At 50.9% G+C, this 23,149-nt stretch overlaps 1 protein-coding gene across 1 annotated transcript in view; it reads right to left on the bottom strand.

Moving 5' to 3' along the window:
- Nucleotides 1-23,149, bottom strand: part of TPCN2 (two pore segment channel 2) — a 60,623-nt gene that overhangs the window by 35,051 nt on the left and 2,423 nt on the right. The window contains exons 3-7 of the mRNA XM_072119130.1: nucleotides 5,865-5,941; nucleotides 1,717-1,894; nucleotides 1,491-1,607; nucleotides 1,238-1,344; nucleotides 972-1,044 (exon numbers count right to left, since the gene is read on the bottom strand). Coding sequence (XP_071975231.1) covers nucleotides 972-1,044; nucleotides 1,238-1,344; nucleotides 1,491-1,607; nucleotides 1,717-1,894; nucleotides 5,865-5,941 — 552 coding nt within the window. The remainder of the gene's footprint in view (nucleotides 1-971; nucleotides 1,045-1,237; nucleotides 1,345-1,490; nucleotides 1,608-1,716; nucleotides 1,895-5,864; nucleotides 5,942-23,149) is intronic.

The following is a 23,149-nucleotide window of genomic DNA, read 5'->3' on the forward strand; positions in this document are numbered from 1 at the left end:
GGAAGAGAGGAGGGGAGGGCGAGAGAAGAGTAGGAAGAGAGGAGGGGAGGGCGAGAGAAGAGTAGGAAGAGAGGAGGGGAGGGCGAGAGAAGAGTAGGAAGAGAGGAGGGGAGGGCGAGAGAAGAGTAGGAAGAGAGGAGGGGAGGGCGAGAGAAGAGTAGGAAGAGAGGAGGGGAGGGCGAAGGAAGAAGAAGCTGCTTACATAGAGGAGAGCACAGTCCTGACAACAGAGGGGAACAGAAAGTTGTCAACCTACACAGAAACAAGAAAAGATCACGTGTACAAGTTACAGGGGTCCTGACCCACGAGGGTCCTGCAATGTGCCTCCTTAACCCTTATGTGTATGGAGCTATAGGATCAGGGGTAACCTTGGGCACCGCCCCTTTACCCCTCCCCCCCCCCCCCCCCCCCCGCTTTTATGTTCATAGAATGTTACTGTTACTTTCCAGATTGTGTCAATGGTTCCATCCGGTTCCTTGTGTATAATCTACAGCTACAAAATCTACAAAATTAGGAATAGAGGCAGCAACTCAGAGGGTTTCCATGGTGACAGACTACATAGCCACAAAGTGTAGTCATGTAATACTTCACTTCTGCTGCCAAGACACCCATCAGCACCCCAAGAAAAGGGGCGCGGGGCGCTGCAGAGGAGGGGGAGAGCGCAGATAACACGGAGTCTTAAAGGGGGTGTCATATCTGCAATTCTAAAAGCAACGAAAACCTCAGCGATGTGACGTGTATTATAATTATACAGAACAAGATTATGACCACGGATGACAACTCCCATCATGCCTCAGGAGGGAGCAGAGGTCAGAGACTCCGGGGGCTCAGCATCGTCTTATAGGAAAGGGCTGAGACTTTAAAGGGATTTTCTGAACTAGTCAAAAGGAAGTAACTGCAGTGTGGAGGGGGGGAGGGGGGGGGGGGTGGAGGGGGTGTCTAGTGGTCACAGTGGGGGGTGTAGTACTTACCTTTGAATGAGTGAACAGCAGCATCCCGAACATGGTGAAGAGGCAGAGGTGCAGAGCCAGGAGCAGCATCACACTGTCACGAGACAAAACCTACATAAAATATACGACTGCATACATCCTATGCAGACCTATGTGTCTCCATGGTTACAGACTACAAACACGACCAATGTAGTCAGATCTCTGGCCCGCCCTTTTATGCAAATTTGGTGGTTCAGGAGTCTATGGATCCACATAACCGGCTCCCCGACGCCCCCCGTACCCCTCACCTGCCCATCTCCGGCAGCGTCCTCTTGATACATTTCAGAGTCTTCTTCATTAGAGAGGAGTTTTGGAGAAGGAAGAAGGGGCGCAGGAGCCTCCGTATCCTCACCCCCTGGGGATAAAACACGGTCATTATGTGAGGCTGAGTCCAGAACTATGGTCTATGTGCTTAATGCCTGCAGCCTCTAAACTTGACTCATCTCAGGTAAAATGCGGCTCATCTCTGCTCATGGTCACATGACTCTGCAGATACGTTACCTCCCGGCACATGAAGCACATGGACACCGTCCAATCCGCCAGGGACACGGCCAGGACCAGGATGTAGCCCAGGAGCCACTTGTTCTTCATAAACTCCGTCCATCCAATTAAATAACTCTTAAAAATAAAAAGTTTTAAAAACATTCTGATTAATTTTTTTTAAACAGAAATGATAGATTTTGTGGCGTGGCCTCTGCTGGGGAAGGGCTCTCCCCGGGGCTCTCACCTTCACAGAGAGATCTGCAGTGAAGAGCAGGAAGGTGACGAGCTCCACCCCCTCTGTCAGGCCGCACGGCGGCTCCCAGGATGCGGCACGGAAACGCACGTCTGAGGTCAGCGTCAGGGAGGACGGCTTCTCCACGAAGGCCAACGCCAGATTCACGAATATCGTGACATTCAGGATCCTGAGGAGAAAACAGGACATGGAGAGAGCGGCTGGGGGACACATGACCCCCTATACAGGTCACAGAGAGGATGAGGGGCACATGACCCCCTATACAGGTCACAGAGAGGATGAGGGGCACATGACCCCCTATACAGGTCACAGAGAGGATGAGGGGCACATGACCCCCTATACAGGTCACAGAGAGGATGAGGGGCACATGACCCCCTATACAGGTCACAGAGAGGATGAGGGGCACATGACCCCCTATACAGGTCACAGGGAGGATGAGGGACACATGACCCCCTATACAGGTCACAGGGAGGATGAGGGACACATGACCCCCTATACAGGTCACAGGGAGGATGAGGGACACATGACCCCCTATACAGGTCACAGGGAGGATGAGGGACACATGACCCCCTATACAGGTCACAGAGAGGATGAGGGACACATGACCCCCTATACAGGTCACAGGGAGGATGAGGGACACATGACCCCCTATACAGGTCACAGAGAGGATGAGGGACACATGACCCCCTATACAGGTCACAGAGAGGATGAGGGACACATGACCCCCTATACAGGTCACAGAGAGGATGAGGGGCACATGACCCCCTATACAGGTCACAGAGAGGATGAGGGACACATGACCCCCTATACAGGTCACAGAGAGGATGAGGGACACATGACCCCCTATACAGGTCACAGAGAGGATGAGGGGCACATGACCCCCTATACAGGTCACAGAGAGGATGAGGGACACAAGACCCCCTATACAGGTCACAGAGAGGATGAGGGACACATGACCCCCTATACAGGTCACAGAGAGGATGAGGGACACATGACCCCCTATACAGGTCACAGAGAGGATGAGGGGCACATGACCCCCTATACAGGTCACAGAGAGGATGAGGGGCACATGACCCCCTATACAGGTCACAGAGAGGATGAGGGGCACATGACCCCCTATACAGGTCACAGAGAGGATGAGGGACACATGACCCCCCATACAGGTCACAGATAGGATAAGGGGCACATGACCCCCCATACAGGTCACAGAGAGGATGAGGGGCACATGACCCCCCATACAGGTCACAGAGGGGATGAGGGGCACATGACCCCCCATACAGGTCACAGAGAGGATGAGGGACACATGACCCCCCATACAGGTCACAGAGAGGATGAGGGACACATGACCCCCCATACAGGTCACAGAGAGGATGAGGGGCACATGACCCCCTATACAGGTCACAGAGAGGATGAGGGGCACATGACCCCCTATACAGGTCACAGAGAGGATGAGGGACACATGACCACCTGTACAGGTCACAGAGAGGATGAGGGGCACATGACCACCTATACAGGTCACAGAGAGGATGAGGGGCACATGACCCCCTATACAGGTCACAGAGAGGATGAGGGGCACATGACCCCCCATACAGGTCACAGAGAGGATGAGGGACACATGACCCCCCATACAGGTCACAGAGAGGATGAGGGACACATGACCCCCTATACAGGTCACAGAGAGGATGAGGGGCACATGACCCCCTATACAGGTCACAGAGAGGATGAGGGGCACATGACCCCCTATACAGGTCACAGAGAGGATGAGGGGCACATGACCCCCTATACAGGTCACAGAGAGGATGAGGGGCACATGACCCCCTATACAGGTCACAGAGAGGATGAGGGACACATGACCCCCTATACAGGTCACAGAGAGGATGAGGGACACATGACCCCCTATACAGGTCACAGAGAGGATGAGGGGCACATGACCCCCTATACAGGTCACAGAGAGGATGAGGGGCACATGACCCCCTATACAGGTCACAGAGAGGATGAGGGGCACATGACCCCCTATACAGGTCACAGAGAGGATGAGGGACACATGACCACCTGTACAGGTCACAGAGAGGATGAGGGGCACATGACCACCTATACAGGTCACAGAGAGGATGAGGGGCACATGACCCCCTATACAGGTCACAGAGAGGATGAGGGGCACATGACCCCCCATACAGGTCACAGAGAGGATGAGGGACACATGACCCCCCATACAGGTCACAGAGAGGATGAGGGACACATGACCCCCCATACAGGTCACAGAGAGGATGAGGGACACATGACCCCCCATACAGGTCACAGAGAGGATGAGGGACACATGACCCCCCATACACGTCACAGAGAGGATGAGGGACACATGACCCCCCATACAGGTCACAGAGAGGATGAGGGACACATGACCCCCTATACAGGTCACAGAGAGGATGAGGGGCACATGACCCCCTATACAGGTCACAGAGAGGATGAGGGACACAAGACCCCCTATACAGGTCACAGAGAGGATGAGGGACACATGACCCCCTATACAGGTCACAGAGAGGATGAGGGACACATGACCCCCTATACAGGTCACAGAGAGGATGAGGGACACATGACCCCCTATACAGGTCACAGGGAGGATGAGGGACACATGACCCCCTATACAGGTCACAGGGAGGATGAGGGACACATGACCCCCTATACAGGTCACAGAGAGGATGAGGGACACATGACCCCCTATACAGGTCACAGAGAGGATGAGGGACACATGACCCCCTATACTGGTCACAGAGAGGATAAGGGGCACATGACCCCCTATACAGGTCACAGAGAGGATAAGGGGCACATGACCCCCTATACAGGTCACAGAGAGGATGAGGGACACATGACCCCCTATACAGGTCACAGAGAGGATAAGGGGCACATGACCCCCTATACAGGTCACAGAGAGGATGAGGGACACATGACCCCCTATACAGGTCACAGAGAGGATGAGGGGCACATGACCCCCTATACAGGTCACAGAGAGGATGAGGGACACATGACCCCCTATACAGGTCACAGAGAGGATGAGGGACACATGACCCCCTATACAGGTCACAGAGAGGATGAGGGACACATGACCCCCTATACAGGTCACAGAGAGGATGAGGGACACATGACCCCCTATACAGGTCACAGAGAGGATGAGGGGCACATGACCCCCTATACAGGTCACAGAGAGGATGAGGGACACATGACCCCCTATACAGGTCACAGAGAGGATGAGGGATACATGACCCCCTATACAGGTCACAGAGAGGATGAGGGACACATGACCCCCTATACAGGTCACAGAGAGGATGAGGGACACATGACCCCCTATACAGGTCACAGAGAGGATGAGGGACACATGACCCCCTATACAGGTCACAGGGAGGATGAGGGACACATGACCCCCTATACAGGTCACAGAGAGGATGAGGGACACATGACCCCCTATACAGGTCACAGAGAGGATGAGGGACACATGACCCCCTATACAGGTCACAGAGAGGATGAGGGACACATGACCCCCTATACAGGTCACAGAGAGGATGAGGGGCACATGACCCCCTATACAGGTCACAGAGAGGATGAGGGATACATGACCCCCTATACAGGTCACAGAGAGAATGAGGGACACATGACCCCCTATACAGGTCACAGAGAGGATAAGGGGCACATGACCCCCTATACAGGTCACAGAGAGGATGAGGGACACATGACCACCTATACAGGTCACAGAGAGGATGAGGGGCACATGACCCCCTATACAGGTCACAGAGAGGATAAGGGGCACATGACCCCCTATACAGGTCACAGAGAGGATGAGGGACACATGACCCCCTATACAGGTCACAGAGAGGATGAGGGACACATGACCCCCTATACAGGTCACAGAGAGGATGAGGGACACATGACCCCCTATACAGGTCACAGAGAGGATGAGGGGCACATGACCCCCTATACAGGTCACAGAGAGGATGAGGGGCACATGACCCCCTATACAGGTCACAGAGAGGATGAGGGGCACATGACCCCCTATACAGGTCACAGAGAGGATGAGGGGCACATGACCCCCTATACAGGTCACAGAGAGGATAATGGGGTCCAGACAGAACACTGGGCAGAGAGCTCACCACTGGCACAGGTCCGAGTAGTACCATCGATACAGCTGCAGCGAGTTCTGGTCCACACGGTGATCTATGGAGCGATACTGCGGACACAGAGGAAGAGGATGGTCTGTATAAACACATCACATATACATATATACACACATACATCCCATATACATACACACACACACACACACACACACACACACACACAGGGTATCATTACACCATATACAGTATATACACATCCCATATACATACATACACACATATATACACATCCCATATACATATATACACACCCTGTATACAGGAGCATCAGTATATACACTCACCGGCCACTTTATTAGGTCCACCATGCTAGTAACGGGTTGGACCCCCTTTTGCCTTCAGAACTGCCTTAATTCTTCGTGGCATAGATACAACAAGGTGCTGGAAGCTCCTCAGAGATTTTGCTCCATATTGACATGATGGCATCACACAGTTGCCGCAGATTTGTCGGCTGCACATCCATGATGCGAATCTCCCGTTCCACCACATCCCAAAGATGCTCTATTGTACTGAGATCTGGTGACTGTGGAGCCATTTGTGTCCAGTGACCTCATTGTCATGTTCAAGAAACCAGTCTGAGGGGGCGTGGCCTGACCAAGATGCCGAGCAGACGCACATAATCAGTGCTCCGTGCCTGGCCGAGCAAAATAGGGGTCAAAAGCCACTTTATATGGGGAAATTAGGCACGAGAAAGGCATCCAGCCGACTAAGAAAACGGGCACAAGAAATCCCGACCTTCAATTTCTTCGCTCCTCTCCGGGAGCACTACTCACCCTCCGACTCGGAGTCCCGCGATCCATCCACCAGCCCGCGGCCATCTTGCGCGCCGCGTGGAGTTAAGGCCAGAACGCCGGCAGCAATCCGCCACCCGAACGATCATCCGAGCGGCAAGGAGAACTACCGGGCAAGAGGTAGGGACGCATCCCGGTCCCTGCCGGAGAGCGGAGCCAACGGCATTCAGATCTCCCCCTCAGCCACGAGAGCGCGGAAGACGCGCCAGAAATCCTCACACGCGGCCAGAGTGGAGTCATCAGAGGCCCGAACTCAGAAGCCTGAAACCCCTTCACGTGCACGTAAAGCTCCAGGCCTCTCCACTGTGATAGAAGGCCCAGCTAAAGGTGAGCACATCAAAACCACTTACCCACAGCAGGGAATAACCCTCACCAGGAGCGCATCCAGCAGACAGCAGGAGAGTGGCATACAAGCCTGCAACACAATGGCACCACCATTTAAGACACCAACAGTAACTCCCTCACAACCAGCCCTAGAAACACCAAGAAAAGGGCTCAAAGGGGTTAATACCCCTTTACAAAGTCCTCCCTCCAAGCGCCCCCTACTGAATGAAAGCATAGATACACCAGGGCCATCTCTTCCCACTCCCCAGAAGGACACTGAAAGGGACACTGGAGGAATATCACAAGCTAGCCTTCCATCCCCAGAAGCTGCTATTCTTGCATTACAGGGCCATCCTGAACTACAGGCCCTTTTGGCACTTCTTCCATCTAAGGGAGATATGGACACACTAGCAAACGATCTAAAAGGGGCCTGGCATCAGGACCTACAGAAGGTCCAAACAGAAGTTAACGCTATACAAGAAAAAGTCGGTGCACTTGAAACTTTCAGAGAAGAGGTCACTGTTGCCATCTCAGAAATACAAGAGAAAACTGCAAACCAAACTGCTCAAATGAAACAACTAGCTTCCCACTTGGATGACCTAGAGAACAGAAACCGTCGAAACAATATTAGAATCAGGGGCCTCCCTGAAGCAACACACGCCGCTGATCTCATTCCTACACTCACAGGAATATTCAACTTATTATTGGATCGCCCTGTCGATACACATATAGAAATCGACCGTGCCCATAGGGCACTCCGAGCCCGGAGCTCAGACCCTGCTAGACCACGGGATGTCATATGCAGAGTCCACTTCTTCGCTGTAAAAGACCAAATAATGCAAAAAGCAAGACAAAAAGGCGATTTGGACTTTGATGGAGCACGAATAGCATTATTCCCAGACCTCTCCAGGCGTACCCTCAGACAGAGAGCCATTCTACGCCCTCTTCTTCAGGTTCTGCAAGATAAAAATATCACTTACCGATGGGGCTTTCCCTTTGCCCTCCATGCTCGCTCCAGTAAAGGTCAAGCGTCCCTCTCACATCCGGAAGAGTTGCCATCTTTCCTAAGATCTCTAGATCTTCCTCCAATGACACTCCCTGACTGGGATGCCCCAACAGTTGACCGCCCAAACTTACACTCTGATTCCTCTACAGCCGGAACGGGATGGTCATCAAGATCTACTTCACCTCGACCACAACGCCAAAGAAACAGGGGACGACCTGCTCTTAATTAAATCCAAGGAACTAATTTAAAGTCTATAAGCGAAACTCCAAACCTGGAGGTTTTATACCCTTTGTATTAACTCTTATGTTCCTACAGGTGTTTCACTGTCTCAACCTGGTTCTAGGAGTTATTTATCTCAACTCTTCAGGTTTGGACTAAATAGTCATTCGTTCCTTTACCCTATAGCAGAAAAGTCAAAGTGACTCAGATAACCCATATTCCTTAAACGAAAATGGGATGCCACAAACTAAAGGCAACCATACTACACCCTTATTCCCCATCTGCATTTCCAACATACATATAGGAACCCCAAATGTATTTCTTATTCTTATAAAAGCCAAAGGCCTAAACGGAACATTTTGACATTACCTGTTCTTTTATTAATTTACTACCTTAACTTTTGTGATCTTGTCATAACCACCTACCCCCATAGGTGTAGCTGTAGTAAGACACTACGGTTGAAATTTGTGCTTAAGCACTACCTCAAATAGCACCCTCACCGGGAAAGCTATCAACCCGGAAGTTTTCTTTCCCCCCCCCCCCCTCGACCCACGTCATAAGAATTTAACACCTTATCCCTCAACTCTCCCCTAAACCTTTCCTTCCCCCCTCCCTCCTCATTCCACCACTACAGTCAAAGTCAGACACTCCCAAGGGCCCTGGGACAATGAGTGCAACATCAGCTCTCCCATTCAAAATTGCCTCCTTCAATGCCAAAGGCTTAAACCTACCTGAGAAAAGGGCACGGACCTTATACTCTTTTCATAAGCAGAGGGTCCACGTATTATGTGTGCAAGAGACACATTTCAAGACAAACCACTTGCCGATAATTAACTGTAAATATTACCCCACGCAACTCCATTGTACGAACCCGGAGAGTAAGTCCAAAGGAGTTTCAATTTTTATTCACAAATCTGCAAACTGTACAGTATTAGACTCAAAATTAGACCCCGAGGCCAGATACCTCTTCATAAAATGTGACATTCAAGGTGCAGAATACACCTTGGCCAATATTTACACTCCGAACATTGACCAGACTAACTACCTACTCAAAACCCTAGAGGACTTATCTGAATTTGCAAGAGGCACCTTAATCCTCTGTGGCGATTTTAACCTCGCAATAAATCCTCTCCTGGACACGTCGGCAGGCAAATCCTCGGTGTCCTACAGTAAGCTTAATCGCTTGCGCAAATTTCTTCACTCTTTACAATTATGCGACATATGGAGGTTACACCATCCAGAGGATAGGGACTACACATTTTATTCCCAGGTCCACAATTCCTACAGTAGGATCGACTACATTTACATACAGCATCACCTCCTATCATCCGCAATGAGCTCAGAAATTGGCTCAATCATTTCATCAGATCACGCCCCAGTAACGTGCTCTTTATCCCTCCTACCAGGGAAACGTACACCTTTTAATTGGAGGTTAAACGAATCGCTACTCCAAGACCAGCTATGTCTCACAGAATTAAAAGAAGTCTCCAACAGGTTTCACTCAGACCATCAACATGACACCACTTCCCCGGCCTTTAAGTGGGAGATTTTGAAGAGAAACCTGAGGGGTATCCTTATAAAACATGGGTCACGACTAAAAAGAGCCGCGGGGATTAAACTTAAATCCCTAATGAACACTCTCCACAATCTCGAAGCTAAACATAAACAAAACCTCCTTCTGACTACCCTCAGAGAGCTTACAGCAGTAAGACACCAAATTAACACCCTAATTGAAGCCAAACAAAAACGATACAAACACCTATGTTCCCGCTCTCTTTATGAATGGGGGAATAAACCAGGCAGACTCTTAGCCAAAGCTTTGCGTGACAAAAGGGCCTCAACCTACATAGCCTCGATCAAAAACAAAGCTGGCACAACAGTCCATACTACTGAAGAGATTGCAAAAGCCTTTTCTTCATATTACCATTCCCTTTACAATCTCCCCCCGCCATCTACAACCTTCGCACCCCCACACCCCATGCAATCATTGAACCAATTTATCCGGAACACGGCTCTCCCCACCTTGACAAAAACAGATACAGAAAAACTAGATCTGCCCTTCACACTAGAAGAGCTCCAAACTGTAGTAAACTCCCTACCGGGGGGCAAAAGCCCTGGGCCTGACGGGTATACTGCAGCCTTCTATAAAACCCTACTAAATGAGGCTTCACCAAGCTTATTAGCTAGTTTTAATGCAGTCTCTCCAACCAATCCCTTCCCACCCTCATTCCTCCACGCTCACATCACGGTAATTCCTAAAGATGGGAAAGACCCCCAATTATGCCCCAGTTACAGACCCATATCGCTCATCAACACAGACACCAAAATATATGCAAAAATGATAGCCAACAGACTTGCTAAACTGGTGGGGAACCTGGTCCACCCTGATCAAGTAGGGTTCATACCCTCTAGAGAGGCTAGGGACAACACCCTGAAATCATTCTCTCTTGTTCACCATATTACTCAGAAAAAGATCCCCACCCTCTTACTCTCTCTGGACGCTGAAAAAGCGTTTGACAGGGTGAACTGGAACTTCCTAGAAGAAACTTTACTACAAATAGGTCTGGGCCCAACAATAAGAGATAAAATCAAATCCCTATATTGCGCCCCTCAAGCGCAAATAAAAATCAATGGCTCACTCTCCTCTCCTTTTCCTATTCTTAATGGAACAAGACAGGGTTGTCCCCTATCCCCCCTGCTATATGCCCTGGTAATAGAACATCTCCTCAATGCAATCAGAACAAACCCTGAAATAACAGGAATCTCAATTGGGGGCCATGAATATAAATGTTCCGCCTTTGCGGATGATGTTCTCCTATACTTAACCAACCCAAACACCTCATTGCCGGCGCTCATGAATGTCCTTGAAACCTTTGGTTATTTTAGTAACCACAAAATCAATATAACCAAAAGCGTAGCAATAGGTATAGGCCTTTCAGAAGTAGAGAATAGAGAATTATGCTCTAGATTTCCCTTCTCGTGGCAACAAAAAGCCATCACATACTTGGGAATTCAAATTCCTTCAGATCTCAAATCCATTTACACATTAAACTATGACATTTTCCTACAAAAAACAAAAAGGGAATTAATAAATTGGTCCTCCAAACAGATTTCATGGATAGGAAGAGTAAATGCAGTCAAGATGACCCTATTACCAAAACTCTTATACCTTTTCCAGACAATCCCATTAGCTCTACCTAAACTATTCTTTCGTAAATTAACGAGCCTCATTAATAAGTTTCTCTGGTCAGCCTCCCCCCCCAGAATAGCCAGAACCACATTAATTCTTAGAAAATTGCAAGGGGGTCTGGGATTACCAGACTGCAAAAGCTACTACCTCGCTACAACTTACGCAAGGATACTAGACTGGTTTCACGGTAAAAAAAACAAGTTATGGGTCCAACTGGAAGACAATCTGTCTCCAGTCCCATTGACTACCTTACCCTGGTCGCAAACTTACACCTCATTTACCCACCGCCAAAACACCCTCCCCTTTGTGGCTCTTCAGGTTCTCAAAACACTTAAAAAACTGGACACCCACTCCAGACTACTTGACCCTGACGGGCCCATGACTCCTATCACAGACAATCCTGACTTCCCCCCAGGGATACACCCAGACTTTTTAAATCCTCTCAGGCGGAACACACCGCTTAGGTTCATAGACCTTTTAGAGAACGACTCTCTCCGTCCTCTTAACAGCCTCTCCCCTCCAAATCAAGGCACCCCCTGCACATCTTGGGAATACACTCAAGTTTCCCACTTTTACAATTCGCACAAAGACCTCCTAAATCTACACAGAGAAACCAGGCCCTTTGAAAACCTGTGCACATCCTCCTCAGCAACACCCCACACAATATCAGCTCTCTATGGTTTATTCCAAGATGAATGGGCAAAAACATCTCCGCCATACGTGAAAATATGGGAAAAGGAACTGGAAACAACTTTTACACCAGAAGAATGGCAAAAAGCATTTGAACTCTGTCATAAAATATCGATCTCCGGTAAAGCACAGGAAACTAATTTCAAAATTATGTCTAGGTGGTATTGGACCCCAGCCAAACTAAATTCAGTGTATCCGTCATGCCCAGGGGAATGCTGGAGGTGCAGACAGAGCTTGGGTAGTATGCTTCACATTTGGTGGGAATGCCCATCTTTACAACCTTTCTGGTCCCGAGTTGTCAGTATCACAAATAAAGTCACAGGACACAATGTGAGGAACGAACCAGCGCCACTACTTCTATCCATGTTTGACACACCCCCCTCCAAGGCTAGAAGGTCCCTGGTCGGCTTCCTCTTAATTGCAGCTAGATCCTTGATTCCAAGACTATGGAAATCCACTAGGGTACCCTCAGTGACAGACTGGTTTAGTGAAATACTACATCTGCAAAAAATGGAGGAGCTCTCTGCAGAGCTTTACCACTCAGGGACAGAACACACACAAACATGGAGCCCTTGGACAAAATTTGTAAACTCACCTGAATACACAACACTGACAGACTAAGATTACCCTACCCAACTTTTCCCCCCCTTCTCCCCCTGCGTCTTTCCATCCCCATACTCTTGTTCAACCTTTGTTTTTGTTTTTATATCTCAACAATGTTATAAGAATTTAGACTTAGACACTGTCAATAAGCAAGAACTGCAATTCACAATGACATAGAGATACTTAAATGAATATTCTAAGTTATGCTGTAACTTACATATAGTTGTGAGAATCACAAGTATGTACCTGCCAAAATGTGACTCTTTATATGTACACCTGTTATTCTTTTAATAAAGGAATTTGAAAAAAAAAAAGAAACCAGTCTGAGATGATTCCAGCTTTATGACATGGCGCATTATCCTGCTGAAAGTAGCCATCAGATGTTACAGGGTACATTGTGGTCATAAAGGGATGGACATGGGCAGGAACAATACTCAGGTAGGCTGTGGCGTTACCAAGGGGCCCAAAGACACCATGACACCACCACCACCAGCCTGAGCCGCTGATACAAGGCAGGATGGATCCATGACACCAGCACCACCAGCCTGAGCCGCTGATACAAGGCAGGATGGATCCATGACACCACCACCACCAGCCTGACCCGCTGATACAAGGCAGGATGGATCCATGACACCACCACCACCAGCCTGACCCGCTGATACAAGGCAGGATGGATCCATGACACCACCACCAGCAGCCTGAACCGCTGATACAAGGCAGGATGGATCCATGACACCACCACCACCAGCCTGACCCGCTGATACAAGGCAGGATGGATCCATGACACCACCACCACCAGCCTGACCCGCTGATACAAGGCAGGATGGACCCATGACACCACCACCACCAGCCTGACCCGCTGATACAAGGCAGGATGGATCCATGACACCACCACCAGCCTGAGCCGCTGATACAAGGCAGGATGGATCCATGACACCACCACCACCAGCCTGAGCCGCTGATACAAGGCAGGATGGATCCATGACACCACCACCACCAGCCTGACCCGCTGATACAAGGCAGGATGGATCCATGACACCACCACCACCAGCCTGAGCCGCTGATACAAGGCAGGATGGATCCATGACACCACCACCACCAGCCTGACCCGCTGATACAAGGCAGGATGGATCCATGACACCAGCACCACCAGCCTGAGCCGCTGATACAAGGCAGGATGGATCCATGACACCACCACCACCAGCCTGAGCCGCTGATACAAGGCAGGATGGATCCATGACACCACCACCACCAGCCTGAGCCGCTGATACAAGGCAGGATGGATCCATGACACCACCACCACCAGCCTGAGCCGCTGATACAAGGCAGGATGGATCCATGACACCACCACCACCAGCCTGACCCGCTGATACAAGGCAGGATGGATCCATGACACCACCAGCACCAGCCTGACCCGCTGATACAAGGCAGGATGGATCCATGACACCACCACCACCAGCCTGAGCCGCTGATACAAGGCAGGATGGATCCATGACACCAGCACCACCAGCCTGACCCGCTGATACACGGCAGGATGGATCCATGACACCACCACCACCAGCCTGACCCGCTGATACAAGGCAGGATGGATCCATGACACCAGCACCACCAGCCTGAGCCGCTGATACAAGGCAGGATGGATCCATGACACCACCAGCACCACCAGCCTGACCCGCTGATACAAGGCAGGATGGATCCATGACACCTCCACCACCAGCCTGACCTGCTGATACAAGGCAGGATGGATCCATGACACCACCACCACCAGCCTGACCCGCTGATACAAGGCAGGATGGATCCATGACACCAGCACCACCAGCCTGACCCGCTGATACAAGGCAGGATGGATCCATGACACCACCACCAGCCTGACCCGCTGATACAAGGCAGGATGGATCCATGACACCAGCACCACCAGCCTGACCCGCTGATACAAGGCAGGATGGATCCATGACACCAGCACCACCAGCCTGAGCCGCTGATACAAGGCAGGATGGATCCATGACACCACCACCACCAGCCTGACCCGCTGATACAAGGCAGGATGGATCCATGACACCACCACCACCAGCCTGACCCGCTGATACAAGGCAGGATGGATCCATGACACCACCACCACCAGCCTGACCCGCTGATACAAGGCAGGATGGATCCATGACACCACCACCACCAGCCTGACCGCTGATACAAGGCAGGATGGATCCATGACACCACCACCACCAGCCTGACCGCTGATACAAGGCAGGATGGATCCATGACACCACCACCACCAGCCTGACCCGCTGATACAAGGCAGGATGGATCCATGACACCACCACCACCAGCCTGACCCGCTGATACAAGGCAGGATGGATCCATGACACCACCACCACCAGCCTGAGCCGCTGATACAAGGCAGGATGGATCCATGACACCAGCACCACCAGCCTGACCCGCTGATACAAGGCAGGATGGATCCATGACACCACCACCACCAGCCTGACCCGCTGATACAAGGCAGGATGGATCCATGACACCACCACCACCAGCCTGACCCGCTTATACAAGGCAGGATGGATCCATGACACCACCACCAGCCTGACCCGCTGATACAAGGCGGAATGGATCCATGACACCACCACCACCAGCCTGAGCCGCTGATACAAGGCAGGATGGATCCATGACACCACCACCACCAGCCTGAGCCGCTGATACAAGGCAGGATGGATCCATGACACCACCACCACCAGCCTGACCCGCTGATACAAGGCAGGATGGATCCATGACACCAGCACCACCAGCCTGACCCGCTGATACAAGGCAGGATGGATCCATGACACCACCACCACCAGCCTGACCCGCTGATACAAGGCAGGATGGATCCATGACACCACCAGCACCAGCCTGACCCGCTGATACAAGGCAGGATGGATCCATGACACCACCACCACCAGCCTGACCCGCTGATACAAGGCAGGATGGATCCATGACACCACCACCACCAGCCTGAGCCGCTGATACAAGGCAGGATGGATCCATGACACCACCACCACCAGCCTGAGCCGCTGATACAAGGCAGGATGGATCCATGACACCACCACCAGCAGCCTGAGCCGCTGATACAAGGCAGGATGGATCCATGACACCAGCACCAGCCTGACCCGCTGATACAAGGCAGGATGGATCCATGACACCACCACCACCAGCCTGAGCCGCTGATACAAGGCAGGATGGATCCATGACACCACCACCACCAGCCTGAGCCGCTGATACAAGGCAGGATGGATCCATGACACCACCACCACCAGCCTGACCCGCTGATACAAGGCAGGATGGATCCATGACACCACCACCACCAGCCTGACCCGCTGATACAAGGCAGGATGGATCCATGACACCAGCACCACCAGCCTGACCCGCTGATACAAGGCAGGATGGATCCATGACACCAGCACCACCAGCCTGAGCCGCTGATACAAGGCAGGATGGATCCATGACACCACCACCACCAGCCTGAGCCGCTGATACAAGGCAGGATGGATCCATGACACCACCACCACCAGCCTGACCCGCTGATACAAGGCAGGATGGATCCATGACACCACCACCACCAGCCTGACCCGCTGATACAAGGCAGGATGGATCCATGACACCACCACCACCAGCCTGAGCCGCTGATACAAGGCAGGATGGATCCATGACACCACCACCAGCCTGAGCCGCTGATACAAGGCAGGATGGATCCATGACACCACCACCACCAGCCTGACCCGCTGATACAAGGCAGGATGGATCCATGACACCACCAGCACCAGCCTGACCCGCTGATACAAGGCAGGATGGATCCATGACACCACCACCACCAGCCTGAGCCGCTGATACAAGGCAGGATGGATCCATGACACCAGCACCACCAGCCTGACCCGCTGATACACGGCAGGATGGATCCATGACACCACCACCACCAGCCTGACCCGCTGATACAAGGCAGGATGGATCCATGACACCAGCACCACCAGCCTGAGCCGCTGATACAAGGCAGGATGGATCCATGACACCACCAGCACCACCAGCCTGACCCGCTGATACAAGGCAGGATGGATCCATGACACCTCCACCACCAGCCTGACCTGCTGATACAAGGCAGGATGGATCCATGACACCACCACCACCAGCCTGACCCGCTGATACAAGGCAGGATGGATCCATGACACCAGCACCACCAGCCTGACCCGCTGATACAAGGCAGGATGGATCCATGACACCACCACCAGCCTGACCCGCTGATACAAGGCAGGATGGATCCATGACACCAGCACCACCAGCCTGACCCGCTGATACAAGGCAGGATGGATCCATGACACCAGCACCACCAGCCTGAGCCGCTGATACAAGGCAGGATGGATCCATGACACCACCACCACCAGCCTGACCCGCTGATACAAGGCAGGATGGATCCATGACACCACCACCACCAGCCTGACCCGCTGATACAAGGCAGGATGGATCCATGACACCACCACCACCAGCCTGACCCGCTGATACAAGGCAGGATGGATCCATGACACCACCACCACCAGCCTGACCGCTGATACAAGGCAGGATGGATCCATGACACCACCACCACCAGCCTGACCGCTGATACAAGGCAGGATGGATCCATGACACCACCACCACCAGCCTGACCCGCTGATACAAGGCAGGATGGATCCATGACACCACCACCACCAGCCTGACCCGCTGATACAAGGCAGGATGGATCCATGACACCACCACCACCAGCCTGAGCCGCTGATACAAGGCAGGATGGATCCATGACACCAGCACCACCAGCCTGACCCGCTGATACAAGGCAGGATGGATCCATGACACCACCACCACCAGCCTGACCCGCTGATACAAGGCAGGATGGATCCATGACACCACCACCACCAGCCTGACCCGCTTATACAAGGCAGGATGGATCCATGACACCACCACCAGCCTGACCCGCTGATACAAGGCAGGATGGATCCATGACACCACCACCACCAGCCTGAGCCGCTGATACAAGGCAGGATGGATCCATGACACCACCACCACCAGCCTGAGCCGCTGATACAAGGCAGGATGGATCCATGACACCACCACCACCAGCCTGACCCGCTGATACAAGGCAGGATGGATCCATGACACCAGCACCACCAGCCTGACCCGCTGATACAAGGCAGGATGGATCCATGACACCACCACCACCAGCCTGACCCGCTGATACAAGGCAGGATGGATCCATGACACCACCAGCACCAGCCTGACCCGCTGATACAAGGCAGGATGGATCCATGACACCACCACCACCAGCCTGACCCGCTGATACAAGGCAGGATGGATCCATGACACCACCACCACCAGCCTGAGCCGCTGATACAAGGCAGGATGGATCCATGACACCACCACCACCAGCCTGAGCCGCTGATACAAGGCAGGATGGATCCATGACACCACCACCAGCAGCCTGAGCCGCTGATACAAGGCAGGATGGATCCATGACACCAGCACCAGCCTGACCCGCTGATACAAGGCAGGATGGATCCATGACACCACCACCACCAGCCTGAGCCGCTGATACAAGGCAGGATGGATCCATGACACCACCACCACCAGCCTGAGCCGCTGATACAAGGCAGGATGGATCCATGACACCACCACCACCAGCCTGACCCGCTGATACAAGGCAGGATGGATCCATGACACCACCACCACCAGCCTGACCCGCTGATACAAGGCAGGATGGATCCATGACACCAGCACCACCAGCCTGACCCGCTGATACAAGGCAGGATGGATCCATGACACCAGCACCACCAGCCTGAGCCGCTGATACAAGGCAGGATGGATCCATGACACCACCACCACCAGCCTGAGCCGCTGATACAAGGCAGGATGGATCCATGACACCACCACCACCAGCCTGACCCGCTGATACAAGGCAGGATGGATCCATGACACCACCACCACCAGCCTGACCCGCTGATACAAGGCAGGATGGATCCATGACACCACCACCACCAGCCTGACCCGCTGATACAAGGCAGGATGGATCCATGACACCACCACCACCAGCCTGACCCGCTGATACAAGGCAGGATGGATCCATGACACCACCACCACCAGCCTGACCCGCTGATACAAGGCAGGATGGATCCATGACACCACCATGTTGTTGTACCAAATTCTGACCCTACCATCCGAATGTCGCAGCAGAAATCGAGACTCATCAGACCAGGCAACGTTTTTCCAATCTTCTACTGTCCAATTTCTATGAGCTTGTGCAAATTGTAGCCTCAGTTTCCTGTTCTTAGCTGAAAGGAGTGGCACCCGGTGTGGTCTTCTGCTGCTGTAGCCCATCTGCCTCAGAGTTGGACGTACTGTGCGTTCAGAGACGCTCTTCTGCCTACCTTGGTTGTAACTGGTGGCGAATTGAGTCACTGTTGCCTTTCTATCAGCTCGAACCAGTCTGCCCATTCTCCTCTGACCTCTGGCATCAACAAGGCATTTCCGCCCACAGAACTGCCGCTCACTGGATTTTTTTTCTTTTTCGGACCATTCTCTGTAAACCCTAGAGATGGTTGAGCGTGAAAATCCCAGTAGATCAGCAGTTTCTGAAATACTCAGACCAGCCCTTCTGGCACCAACAACCATGCCACGTTCAAAGGCCTCAAATCACCTTTCTTCCCCATACTGATGCTCGGGAGAACTGCAGGAGATTGTCTTGACCATGTCTACATGCCTAAATGCACTGCCGCCATGTGATTGGCTGATTAGAAATTAAGTGTTAACGAGCAGCTGGACAGGTGTACCTAATAAAGTGGCCGGTGAGTGTATGTCTCTACTACAGGATCTGACTACACAGGGCAGGTCTGTAGTCTGTAACCACGGAGACGCATAGTTCTGCACAGAGGCTATATACACAGATCCCGGTGAAGCTCAGGCTCCCCCTATCCACACAGCGAGATGCCCGGAGCGTACATACCGATCCTACACCCCCCACAAGAAAGGGTCTCATTGTCCGAAATATGTAAATAGCTTAAAGGAAAGACTGGAAACCCTCCCATGTCACATGGAGACCCCGCAATATAGTACAGAACAAGCCCCCGGCCAGGAGTGATATCACCACCGAGCGTCATGTGACCCCACCCTGACCTCCAGCCACATGGGGACACAACATCCTGTATTATACCCCAGAGCTGCACTCACTATTCTGCTGCTGGTGCAGTCACTGTGTACATACATGGCATTACTTATCCTGTACTGATCCTGAGTTACATCCTGTATTATACCCCAGAGCTGCACTCACTATTCTGCTGCTGGTGCAGTCACTGTGTACATACATGACATTACTTATCCTGTACTGATCCTGAGTTACATGCTGTATTATACTCCAGAGCTGCACTCACTATTCTGCTGCTGGTGCAGTCACTGTGTACATACATGACATTACTTATCCTGTACTGATCCTGAGTTACATCCTGTATTATACCCCAGAGCTGCACTCACTATTCTGCTGCTGGTGCAGTCACTGTGTACATACATGACATTACTTATCCTGTACTGATCCTGAGTTACATCCTGTATTATACCCCAGAGCTGCACTCACTATTCTGCTGCTGGTGTAGTCACTGTGTACATACATGACATTACTTATCCTGTACTGATCCTGAGTTACATCCTGTATTATACCCCAGAGCTGCACTCACTATTCTGCTGCTGGTGCAGTCACTGTGTACATACATGACATTACTTATCCTGTACTGATCCTGAGTTACATCCTGTATTATACCCCAGAGCTGCACTCACTATTCTGCTGCTGGTGCAGTCACTGTGTACATACATGGCATTACTTATCCTGTACTGATCCTGAGTTACATCCTGTATTATACCCCAGAGCTGGACTCACTATTCTGCTGCTGGTGCAGTCACTGTGTACATACATGACATTACTTATCCTGTACTGATCCTGAGTCACATCCTGTATTATACCCCAGAGCTGGACTCACTATTCTGCTGCTGGTGCAGTCACTGTGTACATACATGACATTACTTATCCTGTACTGATCCTGAGTTACATCCTGTATTATACCCCAGAGCTGCACTCACTATTCTGCTGCTGGTGCAGTCACTGTGTACATACATGACATTACTTATCCTGTACTGATCCTGAGTCACATCCTGTATTATACCCCAGAGCTGCACTCACTATTCTGCTGCTGGTGCAGTCACTGTGTACATACATGACATTACTTATCCTGTACTGATCCTGAGTTACATCCTGTATTATACCCCAGAGCTGCACTCACTATTCTGCTGCTGGTGCAGTCACTGTGTACATACATGACATTACTTATCCTGTACTGATCCTGAGTTACATCCTGTATTATACTCCGAAGCTGCACTCACTATTCTGCTGCTGGTGCAGTCACTGTGTACATACATGACATTACTTATCCCTTACTGATCCTGAGTTACATCCTGTATTATACTCCAGAGCTGCAGTCACTATTCTGCTGGTGGTGCAGTCACTGTGTACATACATGACATTACTTATCCTGTACTGATCCTGAGTTACATCCTGTATTATACCCCAGAGCTGCACTCACTATTCTGCTGCTGGTGCAGTCACTGTGTACATACATGACATTACTTATCCTGTACTGATCCTGAGTTACATCCTGTATTATACCCCAGAGCTGCACTCACTATTCTGCTGCTGGTGCAGTCACTGTGTACATACATGACATTACTTATCCTGTACTGATCCTGAGTTACATCCTGTATTATACTCCAGAGCTGCACTCACTATTCTGCTGCTGGTGCAGTCACTGTGTACATACATGACATTACTTATCCTGTACTGATCCTGAGTTACATCCTGTATTATACTCCAGAGCTGCACTCACTATTCTGCTGCTTGTGCAGTTACTGTGTACATACATGACATTACTTATCCTGTACTGATCCTGAGTTACATCCTGTATTATACCCCAGAGCTGCACTCACTATTCTGCTGCCGGTGCAGTCACTGTGTACATACATGACATTACTTATCCTGTACTGATCCTGAGTTACATCCTGTATTATATCCCAGAGCTGCACTCACTATTCTGCTGCTGGTGCAGTCACTGTGTACATACATGACATTACTCATCCTGTACTGATCCTGAGTTACATCCTGTATTATACTCCAGAGCTGCACTCACTATTCTGCTGCTGGTGCAGTCACTGTGTACATACATGACATTACTTATCCTGTACTGATCCTGAGTTACATCCTGTATTATACCCCAGAGCTGCACTCACTATTCTGCTGCTGGTGCAGTCACTGTGTACATACATGACATTACTTATCCTGTACTGATCCTGAGTTACATCCTGTATTATACCCCAGAGCTGCACTCACTATTCTGCTGCTGGTGCAGTCACTGTGTACATACATGACATCACTTATCCTGTACTGATCCTGAGTTACATCCTGTATTATACTCCAGAGCTGCACTCACTATTCTGCTGCTGGTGCAGTCACTGTGTACATACATGACATTACTTATCCTGTACTGATCCTGAGTTACATCCTGTATTATACTCCAGAGCTGCACTCACTATTCTGCTGCTTGTGCAGTTACTGTGTACATACATGACATTACTTATCCTGTACTGATCCTGAGTTACATCCTGTATTATACCCCAGAGCTGCACTCACTATTCTGCTGCTGGTGCAGTCACTGTGTACATACATGACATTACTTATCCTGTACTGATCCTGAGTTACATCCTGTATTATACCCCAGAGCTGCACTCACTATTCTGCTGCCGGTGCAGTCACTGTGTACATACATGACATTACTTATCCTGTACTGATCCTGAGTTACATCCTGTATTATATCCCAGAGCTGCACTCACTATTCTGCTGCTGGTGCAGTCACTGTGTACATACATGACATTACTCATCCTGTACTGATCCTGAGTTACATCCTGTATTATACTCCAGAGCTGCACTCACTATTCTGCTGCTGGTGCAGTCACTGTGTACATACATGACATTACTTATCCTGTACTGATCCTGAGTTACATCCTGTATTATACTCCAGAGCTGCACTCACTATTCTGCTGCTGGTGCAGTCACTGTGTACATACATGACGTTACTTATCCTGTACTGATCCTGAGTTACATCCTGTATTATACCCCAGAGCTGCACTCACTATTCTGCTGTTGGTGCAGTCACTGTGTACATACATGACATTACTTATCCTGTACTGATCCTGAGTTACATCCTGTATTATACCCCAGAGCTGCACTCACTATTCTGCTGCTGGTGCAGTCACTGTGTACATACATGACATTACTTATCCTGTACTGATCCTGAGTTACATCCTGTATTATACCCCAGAGCTGCACTCACTATTCTGCTGCTGGTGCAGT

This window comes from Engystomops pustulosus, chromosome 7 (genome assembly GCF_040894005.1).
Source record: "Engystomops pustulosus chromosome 7, aEngPut4.maternal, whole genome shotgun sequence".
Classification (NCBI taxonomy): Eukaryota; Metazoa; Chordata; class Amphibia; order Anura; family Leptodactylidae; genus Engystomops; species Engystomops pustulosus.